General features: G+C 35.2%; 1 protein-coding gene across 14 annotated transcripts in view; it reads right to left on the reverse strand.

Annotated features, from left to right (window-relative positions):
• The window catches only part of ATRX (ATRX chromatin remodeler), a 251139-nt gene that overhangs the window by 6339 nt on the left and 231275 nt on the right, over positions 1 to 13525 (reverse strand). For all 14 annotated transcript variants that reach the window (XM_019716363.2, XM_074323977.1, XM_074323981.1 and 11 more), the window contains one exon: positions 219 to 368. In XM_019716363.2, coding sequence (XP_019571922.2) covers positions 219 to 368 — 150 coding nt within the window. The remainder of the gene's footprint in view (positions 1 to 218; positions 369 to 13525) is intronic.

Consider the following 13525-nt stretch of genomic DNA (forward strand, 5'->3'; position numbering starts at 1 on the left):
GCTAAGCAGAAATGGGGTTACCACTCTTTAAGTGGAAAATATTTTCTTCTCTCTTCCCACCCTACCAACCAAAGGTAGCCAAAGCCTGTAAACAGACTCTTTATCCAGGGTCTCTGTTTCTGAAGACTCACCTGTTTCAAATATGACCCTTTTCTTCCTCATTGTTCTTTCAAATGATTAACCAAAACAAAAATCAAAAAGCGTTTCAAATTAACTACCTTCTTCTCTGCTTCATACTCAGCCCAAGCTGCTTTTCTTTCTTCTTCAGTCAGCTCTTCTTCTTCTTTGTGGTCCAAAAGAGAATCATGTTCATGATATCCTACAATGTGCTCTTTATGTATTTGAAGAAGTTCTGCAAGTATGGTGTCCTGTTTAGAGGGGTTGAAATAACAGAATTACTTTCTCCCTCTGGATCATATCTAGTCTATTGTTAGACTAGAAACTGGCTGTTATACATATTTCTGGTATATATGATAAATTACGTAGAAAAGTTACTATACATGCAACACCAGCCTCTTACGTAAGAATTTCATTTATATTGCATGCTTTAGGGATTCAATTCTTTAATAACTACTTTCTAGCTTTCAAGGTTTTTTTTCTCTCGCACTTTTTTTCTAATTTTTTCATACGTATTTTGTTTTGTGCTTAGTTCTAAATTAATAAGTATGCTTAAATCAGAAATTACATTGGATGTACTAAAAATCATGGCTATGGCTATTCCTGTTTATACATGTTTAATAGTTTTATTTTCACAATCACTTTATCTACCAACCACTATACTAACAAAAACCAAATCTAAATTAAACAGCTACAGGAGAGTTTAACTGGAACATAGTCTTTATATTTATTTCAATTGTAGGAAACTCAAAAATAAATTACACTGTAAGGACCCATGGATCAAATTTAAACTGATATACACTGTTAATCAATTTATTATCATAGGTTTTTTTTTCAATTTCATGGTGTCTGAAGTCATTTTTTTAAAGTTAAAAAATCAAAATCTTAAAAATTGGGATCATTTATATATTCAGCAAGAACACCAAACTTCTACTCTGTGTAATTATGATTATGAGAGAGACACAAAGAGAGATTGGGGGTGGGTTAAAGTGAACGACAGATATGTTACTTGCTAATATAAAATTAAAATATTCACAAGCTGTTTATTAAGAAATCACAGATGAAAACCTGAATATTTAAAAGGCAAATTAATTCATTCCACAAAAGGATTTTTCATAGCTTGTAACAGCAAGCTCCCTTAGAACATGCTTTCTAAATTGAATGTGAATTTAGTGACGGAACATAAATAATTACTGGTCAAAGGAAGGTATGGGAAGGTATTTAGCACATTAAATTAAATTTGTATCTAGTAATTCTTTTTTATAAATTTTTATTCATATTGTTTTGGGTAAGCATTCTTTTATTTTTTTTTAAGATTTTATTGGGGAAGGGGAACACGACTTTATTGGGGAACAGTGTGTACTTCCAGGGCTTTTTCCAAGTCAAGTTGTTGCCCTTTCAGTCTTAGTTGTGGAGGGCACAGCTCAGCTCCAGATCCAGTTGCCATTGTTAGTTGCAGGGGGCACAGCCCACCATCCCTTGCAGAAGTCAAGGAATCATATCGGCAACCTTGTGGTTGAGAGCCCACTGGCCCATGTGGGAATCGAACCAGCAGCCTTCGGCATTAGGAGCACAGAGCTCCAACCGCCTGAGCCACCAGCCAGCCCCTCTAGTAATTCTTAATGCTTCCATACATCTTAGCATAGACAAAGCCCACATTTATGGGAATCTTGTCTTTATATCTTAAATCATACCTAGAGTATAGGGTCCAACACAATGGTAGGAACTCAAATGTCTGTTAAATAACTCAAGATTAAAAATTTAAATCATGAGGCCCTAAGTTTTTATTTCTGTACAATAAATGCTGACACTAATTCCAAATATCCTGATATTTGATATCATGTAAACAACTTTTTATCTTGCTACCTCAATAAACACCTGAAGTAATGACTTCATAATTTCATGAAAGAAAATGAACTGGTTTTCTTAATGGATACTGCTGTTGAGATTTTAGAATTCATTTTGACATGCATGTGCTATTACTTTTGCTAAAAACAGAAAACATTAAAAGACCATACAAATGAGAGGACGCAAGAAAGTCTACTGATGGAATACATAGACACTAACAGGTTTGATTCTTTTAAAATGTTAACTAGAGATTTCTCTCCTACATCAGTGTAGAAATCTGCCACCAAAGCTGACTTCTCTGGCCTATGCCATATAGAACAGGTTTATAATCACTAGGGAGATCTCCAAAGTTCAGAGTTACTGACTAGGCAGGCAGGGCAATAGGCTAGTTTGAATTAAATTCTACTAAAAACTAATGCTTCTTTAGGTATGTGACTCCCATGCTCACACCCCAAGAATAACTTGAGAGGTATATAATAAAACCAGATACCACTGACTAATATTTTCAGCAAGTGACCATGCCAAATACAGTTAGAAAAGGCAGCTGTTCTCCAAAATATCAAATAAACTACAAGGTAGAAATGTTCTATGGATAGTCCTTAATTTTACTTCTGTCTGGCAATAGTGATGCTCTTCCTTAACCATCGTCAAAAATTACTTCATTTCTCTAAGAAAGCAACCTAAAGGAAAGACCAAGAGTTGTGCTAGGAACTTAATTTTCAGCTAGGCTAATGATTCTCCCTTAACACTGGATAATAACTTAGTCTAGCTACGACAGTAAGTAAATTTAGATGAAATACTCTCCACTCACATGTGTAACAGGGTGACTGAGAATAGCAGAAACAAATGAAACACTCAATTCATTGGAAATAAACACTATGCCAATTAAGTGTAGTGTTTATTTCTCAATTATAAACACGATTCACAAATTACTTTTTTATGGTTAGAGAAAGCTTTTCCAGAAATGAATGTATGCAATGTACATATGCACATGCACTCACTCATACCACGTTTCCCTGAAACTAAGACCTAACCAGAAAATAAGCCCTAGCATGATTTTTCAGGATGACATCCCCTGAGCACAAGCCCTAATGTGTCTTTTGAAGCAAAACTTAATATAAGACCCGGTGTCTTATTTTTGGGGAAACACGGTATATACCCTTTTAAAAATGTCTGAGATGTAAGAGAGCTTTATCAAGTTAGTGCTTAGCATCCTATAATTTAAAAATCCAAATTTGTCATCTTGGAATTGGTAGAAACTGATGTCCAGAGAGGCAAAGTAACTTTTCCCCGATCACACAGCTAAGGATTAGCTGGGACTAGATGTTAAATTTCCTGACTCCTACCTAGTGATCATTCTATCACACTATAAAGAATGACTGTTTTCTTTTTTTTTAAATTAAAGTTTATTGGGTGACAACAGTTAGTAAAGTTACATAGGTGTACAATTCTATAATACATCATCGATATATCACATTATGTGTTCACCACCCAGAGCCAGTTCTCCTTCCAGGATGACTGTTGTCTTGTAGCATAGTTCTTCCATTTCCCAGATCTATTCTCTTAGATAAAAAAGATAATCCCCTGAAGGATTCGGAGGGAGAAACCTAAGTAGGTCTATTTCTTTCACTTTTAACACTTTTGTACTTTTTGAAGTTTTTTTAAAACAAGCGTATGTTAATTTTTAATAAAATATTATATAAAAACTGAAACAAACACAATTACCAGACACAAACTTGTGGAAGGCCAGTTCATGATTAGCCTAAACCAGGCTTGAACTATTTTACCATTTTTATCTTCAGGAGATATTCATTTTAGCAGGGGCGTCCAAATTGCAGCCCACGGGCCGACTGCGGCCCGCAATCCACTTTTAATTGGCCTGTAGCCCATCTTCAATTGGCCCGCAGCAAATTCCAAAAATATATTTAGTTTACTTAAATAAACCAAGTGAGGCAATACGTACTTCACATCGAGTGAGTGGCCCGGCTGTTGTGTATTTTACCGCGTATGGCCCTTGGTGAAAAACGTTGAAAAAAATTTGGATACCCCTGATTTTAGGAATCCCATTTCTCAAACCTTTTAAGGTCTTCTCCCCACCAATTCCAGATTTGAGATCTATCCTATCTAGTCAAACATGATTACCTAATTAAGGTCAGATTATATACAGTAGAGGTTCAGCTTCTACCCATGCAGTATCTTTCCTTTTTACCCACAGTCAATTAAAATGCCAACAAGTCAGGAAAAGTGCATGCGACTTCGTTTTGTATCACTAAAAAATTCTGGACCCTTTCCTAAATAGCACCTCTCTCCTAACATCAAATCAAAAAAACATTCATATTCCTTCTACTAGCTATGACACTCCCTTCTTTTCAAAGAAATTAACCTTCAATGGAAACCATGCTAATAGCCTACTATAAAACCTAGAGATAACTATGTAACATTTGTTGTATATTCTTTCACATACTTACACACACTTTTACAAAAAAAAAATGGGATTGTACTATACAGTTTTGAAACCTAGTTTTCTGCCTTAATATCTTTCGATGGACATCATTTTACGTTAAATTTAACCTTCATTATTTTTAATGGCTGCAAGGTATTATATAGATACACTTTATCATCTATTTAATTTTTCTCTTAAGAGTTTATTAACACATGTAGGCTGCTTTCAGTTTTTAATTATTACAAAATCTACAATGAAACAGGTTAATGGATAAATTTTAATGTACTTCAATTAATGCACAATAATTATGCCAATACTCAAGGACTTAGACAAATGTTTATCATGTTCATTTTAACAAAGAAAAGACACTACATGTAAGTTAGCTGACTTTTATTGGAACAAGATTCATTTACACAGAAATCTTTCTTTCCTCCAGTGCTGTGTGAGACACAAGAGAAAGACGATACAGGATTTCTGAAACAAATGGTTGATATTTCTCCTCGTTTAAACTGACTGCAGTATACTATCAATACAAGAAACAGATGATGAAATTGAGATGGCAAAAAAGTATTTGTGGGGTAGCAGGACAGCTCAGTTGGTTAGAGTGCAAGCTCTTAACAATAAGGTTGCCAGTTCAATTCCCACATGGGATGGTGAGCTACGCCCCCTGCAACTAAGATTGAAAACGGCGACTGGACATGGAGCTCGGCTGCGCCCTCCACAACTAGACTGAAGGACAACAACCTGGAGCTGATGGGCCCTGGAGAAACACACTGTTCCCCAATATTCCCTAATAAAATTTTTTTTAAAAAGTATTTGTAACAGGATCCTTCAAATATTTCTTTGGGAAATACAGTTTTGCAAAGTATAGAGCAAGTTATGGAAGTTAAAGAAAAATTTCATCCCAATATACAACATAATCGGTGGAGTGGTTTTTTTTTTGTTTTTTCCCTCTTGAAGCATACACTTATATTAGTTGCTATAGTAACACTATTATTGAAAACAATACTGGAACAGAATCTATAATCACTAGGCCAACAGTCATCAAAATGAGGTTTAAATTACATCCAAATGTGTACCTTTACTTTTCTTTGTCTAAACTTTATTTTTCCTTAAATAAGTGAGAAAGCTTACAAGCTGGGAAAAGCATGGTTTATATTCTAGCTAACAACCTAAATTAGTTTAAGCTTTAAAAATGACTAGTTCAATTAATAAAACAAAGTTAATGATAAATTAAAACTTGAAGTTAATTTATTTAGAAGTTTAAAGTATTTGGCAAGCTGACAAAAATTCCCATCTAATTAATTCTGAAATTTAACCTTGAAAATAAAATTTTTAAAAAACAATCAAGGCTTTGCCTGGGGGCGGGGGTGGAGATTTGCCATGTTTCAAAATATTTTGCTTTCCATCACTTTGAATTTGAGTTTTCTAATATCTGGAAATAAAATGTCACTAGACTACTTAAGTGCCACAGGACCCATTCAAAAAGCTATGAAAAAATTCCTTTTATTACTTAAGTAAGTCTAGATCCTTAGTAAAAAAAAAAAATTCCTGGTGAAAAAAGTTTCTGCTTTCAAAATTGAAGACTGTTTCTTCGCAAAATGCACTGGAAAAAATACAGTGTATTTGATAAGTAACTACAGAGCTATTGAGTGAAGTTCACATACCACCTCATGTCAGATTTTCAGGTCAAGAGGATATAACCTTTGCCAAGGAGCATTTATAAATATATCCATATCCCCAAATTGTAGATATGAATAAGATAGTGACAACTGCAGACCTTATCACTTTCAAGGAAAGAAAAGGCAGGCCTGCCAAACTGACTTTGGTGGAGGGTAAAAGCCAGAGGCTCCTTTGATAAGAATGTTTTCTATTCAATTTAACATTTAAAGAACTAGATATTATACTTAGCATTTAACCTTTACAAATTAATTATCCATTACAATTATTATAACACTTGAGACAAGCCAGTCACTGTGAAGTAAAGAGTATATCATTCTAGATTTTATATTGATTGCAGTAACATTTTAGAGGTTATATAGCTTTTCAAGTAGAGCCTGAATTGGAACTGAATTCTCATGCTACACAATCTGGACTTCCCCTTATCTCTACATTTCAGAAACAGTGGTGCATCCTCTAACTCAACTATAAGCATGCTATAAAAAGGACATAGAAGACATACACAATAGGAATGAAAGCAACTACTTAGCAGTTCAAATTACATCTTAAAGAAAACATTAAAAGGTAAAATGGTAAAAAAATGATATAAATAAGGTTATCTAGTGATTCTTATATTGACCAAATCTCTCCCACAATTTATATTCCTTTAAAGGTCCAAACTATTACATTTGATGTAAAAAGCTTGGTCATGGAAACATCAGTAATTGAAGAGACAGAAGTGTGGCATTTGCCTACTTAATTCCCCTAAAAGCATAACAGCTTCAATTTTCCACTGCTCCTACTCCTAGATGCTACAAGACATATTTGAGTCAGCCAACTAAACCAACTAAGTAACACACTGTAGGATATTAAGATACAGATATTGTGACACTCAAGTACCTATATTCAGGATCACTGATCACTCCAACATGTTAGTTATGTCCTTCTCAACTCCCCTAAATGAAAATGGAAAAGAGTGAACGGACACATGTATAGCCTTGCTTCCCCAGGTTTCTCTATACAACAATTTCATGACCAGACTGCTTAAGTTGTAAAGACCAATATAATTTTGCTGGAGTCAACTGATTTGGTAAAAAGAAGACCTGTATCAGCCTTCTGCATTTCAGAGGAAAATTTAATGGCAGAATTTAGTTTAAGTGAAAAAAAATACAGATATATTTATAACTGTGTAAATTAAGAGGCTTTATTTGTAGTGGTTAAGATCACAGGCTCTGGTATACTGCTATCCAAAAGAACTCTGGGAAATGATGGAAGTGTTCTCTGTCTGCGCTGTCCAATACAGTAGTTACTAGCCACATGTGGCTACTGAGCACCTGAAAATGTGATTAATGTGACTGAAGAACTAAAGTTTTAATTTAATTTCATTTCAATTAATTTCAATGGAAATAACTACTGGCTCTTGTATTGGACAGTACAGGTCTAGAGTCTTACTGGGTTTAAATCCTAGTTCTAACACTTACCAACCCTATGTCCTCGAGTTATCTCCCTGAAACTCAGTTTCCTGGTCTGTAAAATGGGCCTAATAAGTATCTACTTCACAGGATTACTGTACAGATTAAATATTACACATGAAGTGCTTAGCACAGGGCCTGGTTTACCAATGACCTTTGCACTACTAAATCTAATGGTCAATTCTCACACCTGACCCTATCCATCCACCAGTAATATCTGACAGAATTTAATCCCTCTCTTCTGATGGTGAACTAACTGGGAGAACTCTACTGTTGTTTACCACTTTCTCTTACTTCCAACCTTTTCCAAAGGTCTAAAGCAGACTCTCACTTTAAAAAAAACACACAATATATTCCCATAGAGAGAGAGGGGTTTTATACCTTAACTGAATTTTTCTAAAAATTCAGGAAATGTTTGATAGGACAAATTATCTGACATCAGAATTGTCCTAGAAAATCTTAGATATATGGCCATCATAGTCACAGAAGGACCAATAAGGCATTACATGTCCTGTGAATGTATATACACATGTTAAATATTTTAGCTGATGCTTCAAGGATAACTCTCATTATCTAACATTAAAGCATGATAAGCCTGAGCAATTTATTTGTGAGGGTCAAGTCAATTTGTTGCTCTTATTTTACCAGACATTGAGACAAAGACAGCAAGTGATTTGTTAGTAAAATATTGTATGTTTATGTAATGATAAAGGCCTTGTTTGATTTTTTTCCTTCTCTTTTTGAACCCTAACTTTGGTTCTTAATAGTTGGGCCATCTCCCAGAGCCTAGTCCCTTACTTCAAAGGGACAGTACCACCTGTAATTCATATGGTAATTGTAAGGATTATATGAGATAATGCATTTACAGGAACATAGCACAAGCACTCAATATGTATGGCTTCTTTTTCCTCATACCTTGCTTTACCCTGTGTTTTTTTTTTAAATATTAATCTCCTTTTACACATCATCTGTAAACCATTCTTGCCACAAATATTTGCCATGAATCTAATTAAGCCTTTGGATCTAATTTCATTTATGAATATATAAGATAGAAGTTCAAACACACCATCAGGAAATAAACAAATCCGGAATGGAGGGGAAGTGACTGCACTAAATTAAAAGAAAATTAACGAAGAGACACAACAACCAAATGCAATATGTGTACCTTGAGTGGATCCTGATTTGAACAAAGCACCTATAAAAGACAGTGGTGTAATTTGAATATGGCTGTGATATTAGATGACGTTAGGGAATTAAGAAGTTATTAATTTTATGGTATTGTGGTTATATAAGAAACATCTTCACCAAAGACGTTTTAATATGTAATATTAATATATTCATATTTATGCCATTGCAATCATAAATTATGATTTAAGAAGAAATTTTTCTGTAGGAAAGGGCCCACAAAAGTCATAATGCTGCCCTGGTTGTATCAGTAAGCATGTGTTTTTGCTACATATATCAGAAAACCCACTCTCAATGGCTTGAGCAGTCACAATGTTTAATTTCCTTATATGAAGAAGTTCAGCATTAGGGTGGCCTCTAGGGTCAGCAGACTGAGTGCCGTCAAAGACAAAGACCCCTTCAGGCTTTCCACTCCTCCATCCTTGCTGTTGGTTCCATCCTCAGCTCTTAGCACAATAGCTGCAGCAGTTCTAGTACACATCCAGACTTGACAACATTCCCCTAAAGAAGAGACTGTGACTTCCAGTGGCTAGCTCCTAGGAGTGAGGAAACCTTTCCCAGAAGCCCCACAGCAAATGTTCCCTTAGTCTCAATGGACAGGACCAGAACATACTCCTATTTCTAAACCAATTACTGGTAAGAAGAATGGAATCAATATAATAGGCTCAAACTAATCACCCAAGGTGCAACAGAGATTACAGAGTCAACCATAACACCTTCTCTAGAAGTTTTCCTCCAGGAGGTAGGAACTGAAGCCAAAAGCTCACCCAGGGAGTGTTCAGAGGGAGAAGCACAGAGAATGTAGGAGCTTCAACATCACCAACATCTACTGAGGGATAAAGGAATGGATTTTCAATCAGTTATGGTTTCTGCTACAGATGGGCTTCCTGTCAGTGGAAGAGACGCACCATTAAACAGTTACAAATGGACTGGAACTGTCGTGGGGGTCAGCACAGGGCCTGTGAGAACAGACTGGGTTGGAGTCCCAGTTGTATATTAATAACTGGGTGACTGGGCAGGTTACTTAAGCTCTCTGCATCAGTATCCTGTCTATAAGGTACCCTAAACACAGTAATATCAAATAAATACAGCTGTTATTGTTTTAAAAATGTCTTTATATTTCAGAGATTTATACTGAAATATTTACAAGTGAAATACAATCTTGTAACTTAAAATATTTCATAAAGGAAGTAAACGTGGTAAACTATTATGAATTACTAAATCTAGGTGATGGGTATATGAGTATTCGTTCTATTTTTCTGGTTTGAAAGTTTTCAAAATAGGAAAAAAAATAACCATTTTTTTCGTATTTTCTTTGCGATAAGGGAGACAGACAACACTAGATTATGTGGCAGAATTCTGAGATAGCCCAAAGTCTAAAAGACTGGTCAGTACCCTTTTTACCTCTAGTTAGTCCTATATTTTAATATTTCAAAACAGTTTTCTAACGCAGGGATCTGTATCCAAGTCACCTCTTTATAGATTTTTTAAAGCTAAATTGAATGTGTAACTTGCATGTTAACACTGTTCTAAGAACTTCACATGGAATATCTAATTTTCATAACTCTATGAAGTACATACTATTATCCCCATATTACTGATGAAATTTCTAAAACTAGGAATCAATGTGGGCTGCTGGCTCTCTCCTTCACAATCAAGCTGCAGAAACTAAAGAAGGGAAAAGGAAACATAAATTCTAGGAACTTAAACACACACACACACACACACACACACACACACACACACACACGGCACCCCTGGGGTGACAACAAACTGGCACCATATGCAATCTGAAGCAAAGTTATGAAAAATGTGCCAAAAATTCAAAATAAGCATGACAAGTATACTTAAGGAAACAAGGGAAAATATCAATATGAAATTAAAATAAAAATTATCTAAGAGTCAAAATGAAATACTAGGGATAAAAATTATCCCTGAAATAAATAACTCAATGGATAGTATAAACAGCAGGAGAACTGAAGAATAACTTAATGAGTTAGGACATCAGATTGAGGCACTCTTCCAGAAGACAGAAGGAAAGGCTAAAGAAATAGGAAATGCAAAAGAGAAGCTAGAAGATATGGAAGCTAAAAGCAGAAGGGCAAGCATTTAGTAACAACAGTCTCAAAAGGAGATGAAAATAAAAATGGAGAGGATGAGATTTTTGAAGAATAACAGACATAAATTCTCAGAATTATAGATCAAGAAACTGAGGCACAGATTAGTGCAATAACTTGACTAAGGTCAAGATTCAAACCAAGGTGGGCCTGAGGACTCCTGCTTCCAATCATTTGGCTATACCGATTCAGGGCTGAAGATCAATAGGTACGGCATCAAAAGTAATGAAGGAGGACTGGGACCAGCTTTGCCACCCTAGAATTTTGCAGTAACTAAAGGATGAAATCAGTACTTTCCAATATTACATACATTGATAACATTGAAAATGCCTTTCCATGAACCCACAGTATTAATTAAGAAGAAAGTGTGAGGATGTGGAAAAAAAGGAACCCTTGTGCACTGTTAATGAGAATAAAAATTGGTACAGCCATTATGGAAAACAGTATGGAGGTTCCTCGAAATCACTAAAAACAGATCTACCATATGACCCAGCAATTCCACTTCTGGGTATTTATCGAAAGGAAAAATACACTAAGTTGAAAGGATATCTGCACCCCCATGTTCATCACATTATTTGCAATAGCCAAGACATGGAAATAACCTAAGTGTCTACTGATGGATGAATGGGTAAAGACAATTACACACACACACACACACACACACACACACACACACCATGGAATATAATTCAGCCAAGAACATAGATAGACCTTGAGGGTATTATGCTAAGTGAAGTCAGATTGGGAAAGACAAATACTGTATGATCTCACTTATATGTGGAATTTAAAAAATACTGAATTTACAGAAACAGAGTAGACTACTGGGGGTGTATGTGTAAAATGGGGAGATGTTTGTCAAAGGGAACAAGCTTTCAGTTATAAGATGAGTAAGTCCCGGCGATATAATGTACATCATGGTGACTGTAGTTAATAACACTGTATTGCATATTTGAAAGTTGCTGAGAGAGTAGATCTTAGAAGTTCTCATCACAAGAAAAAAATCTGTGGTGATGGATGTTAACTAGATTACTATGGTGATCATTTCATAATATATACATAGATAGAATCATTATGTTATACACCTTCAACGAATATAATGTTACATGTCAATAATATCGCAATAAAAAAGTTGGAAATAAAAAAGAAGTGTGAAATCATATCAAAGGAGAGCGCCTCAATCTACTTCTTCCACAAGTTTCATCATGTAACATATTAATGTCAGCACAATAGTGTAATGGTTAAAGAGTATGAGCTCTGGCGTCATGGCACTGAAATCAAATGTAGGTGCCACCACTTCTCTATGCCATAATTTCATTATCTATAAAATAGAAATAAACTGCACCAGTTTTGTAAGGTGGCTATAAGGATTAAATGATTGAAGACTAGTAAACCCTTGGTACAGTGCCTAGCATAAAAAACACTCAGTAAATGTTAGTAACTGCTCATTATTATTAATTCAAAGATTTAGCTGACAATGATTATAAAGGCAAATCATGCTACTACATACCTTGTACCCACAACAATGGTGGACCTCGTTAAAATAAATTCCCCACCCCAACCCCCAAATTCATGCACTACATCTTGGATGAAGCCAGGAATCTGCATTTTTATCAAGCTGCAGGTTAGTCTAAGAACTACACATAAGAAAAAATTCTATTTTAAAGGCATGTCAACCATTTACTTACAACAGCAAGCTCGTAATTTTAGGACAAAAATTCATTTGTTCACATATCACAATTTTATTGAATAGTTGCTATGTGCTAGGTAACATGCCAGGTGCTGTGGATACAGTGAAGATACAGTGACACAATCCTTGCCCTCATAGGCTAGTAGGAAGCTTATAATGTAGAGAGAACAGATGCATCTTTCAATTTGTCTATTAAGCCAAAAATGTTCCCACTACTTAATTCATTTAATCAATGAGCATTTACTAAATACAAACTTGCTATGTTAATTTGAGAAGTTCCATGATCTGCTTCAAACCCTCCCTAATGAAATCTTGCATTCCACCTGCAATTCCGTCAGCAAGGAGGCTTCACATATGTTGATGTTTCCATTAGCAGTGATTTGAAAAAGCTTTCCAGGGTTAGGGAGTCTGCTATTTAGGGGCATTACTGACACCACGGTCTCCTTAACCCAAATGTTTCCCCTAAAATACTTTGTGACTCTGGCTCCTTAATGGTTTTTCTTGTGTTATAAAGTGATTCAATCAAAACAAGATACAAAGCAGCACTTTAAATAAAGGATGGTCAGTCTATTAACAAGTTTTTACATTGTAGTTTGTGGAGGGACACTAGAAACACATCTTCACTTTTAAGAATTACTACAGAATTATCAGGGGGCTATAAGGTAGACAATCTTCTAAAACTGTATATATTACCTAAGGAAAAAATCCTTGAATGTTAGAAAGGTTAATAGTTCATAGTCAAATGTATGCTACCATCACTCAAAATGATTACCAGTATCTAGTAATTAAATGTTATTATATTCCTTCTTGATTATAATTGATTTCCAGGGGAATTCAAGCCTCAAATACCTGTCTCTTATGTAACCTAGCTGAGATTACTGCCTCTGGCCCCTAAATGTTTTCAGTCTTCCCCTGATCTGTGATATGTCAAGCTTAATCTTCTAGGATTAGAACCTCACATGACTCCTGTGAAATTTCAAAAATTTAAGTCTACACA

Source organism: Rhinolophus sinicus, chromosome X (genome assembly GCF_036562045.2).
Source record: "Rhinolophus sinicus isolate RSC01 chromosome X, ASM3656204v1, whole genome shotgun sequence".
NCBI classification, from domain to species: Eukaryota; Metazoa; Chordata; class Mammalia; order Chiroptera; family Rhinolophidae; genus Rhinolophus; species Rhinolophus sinicus.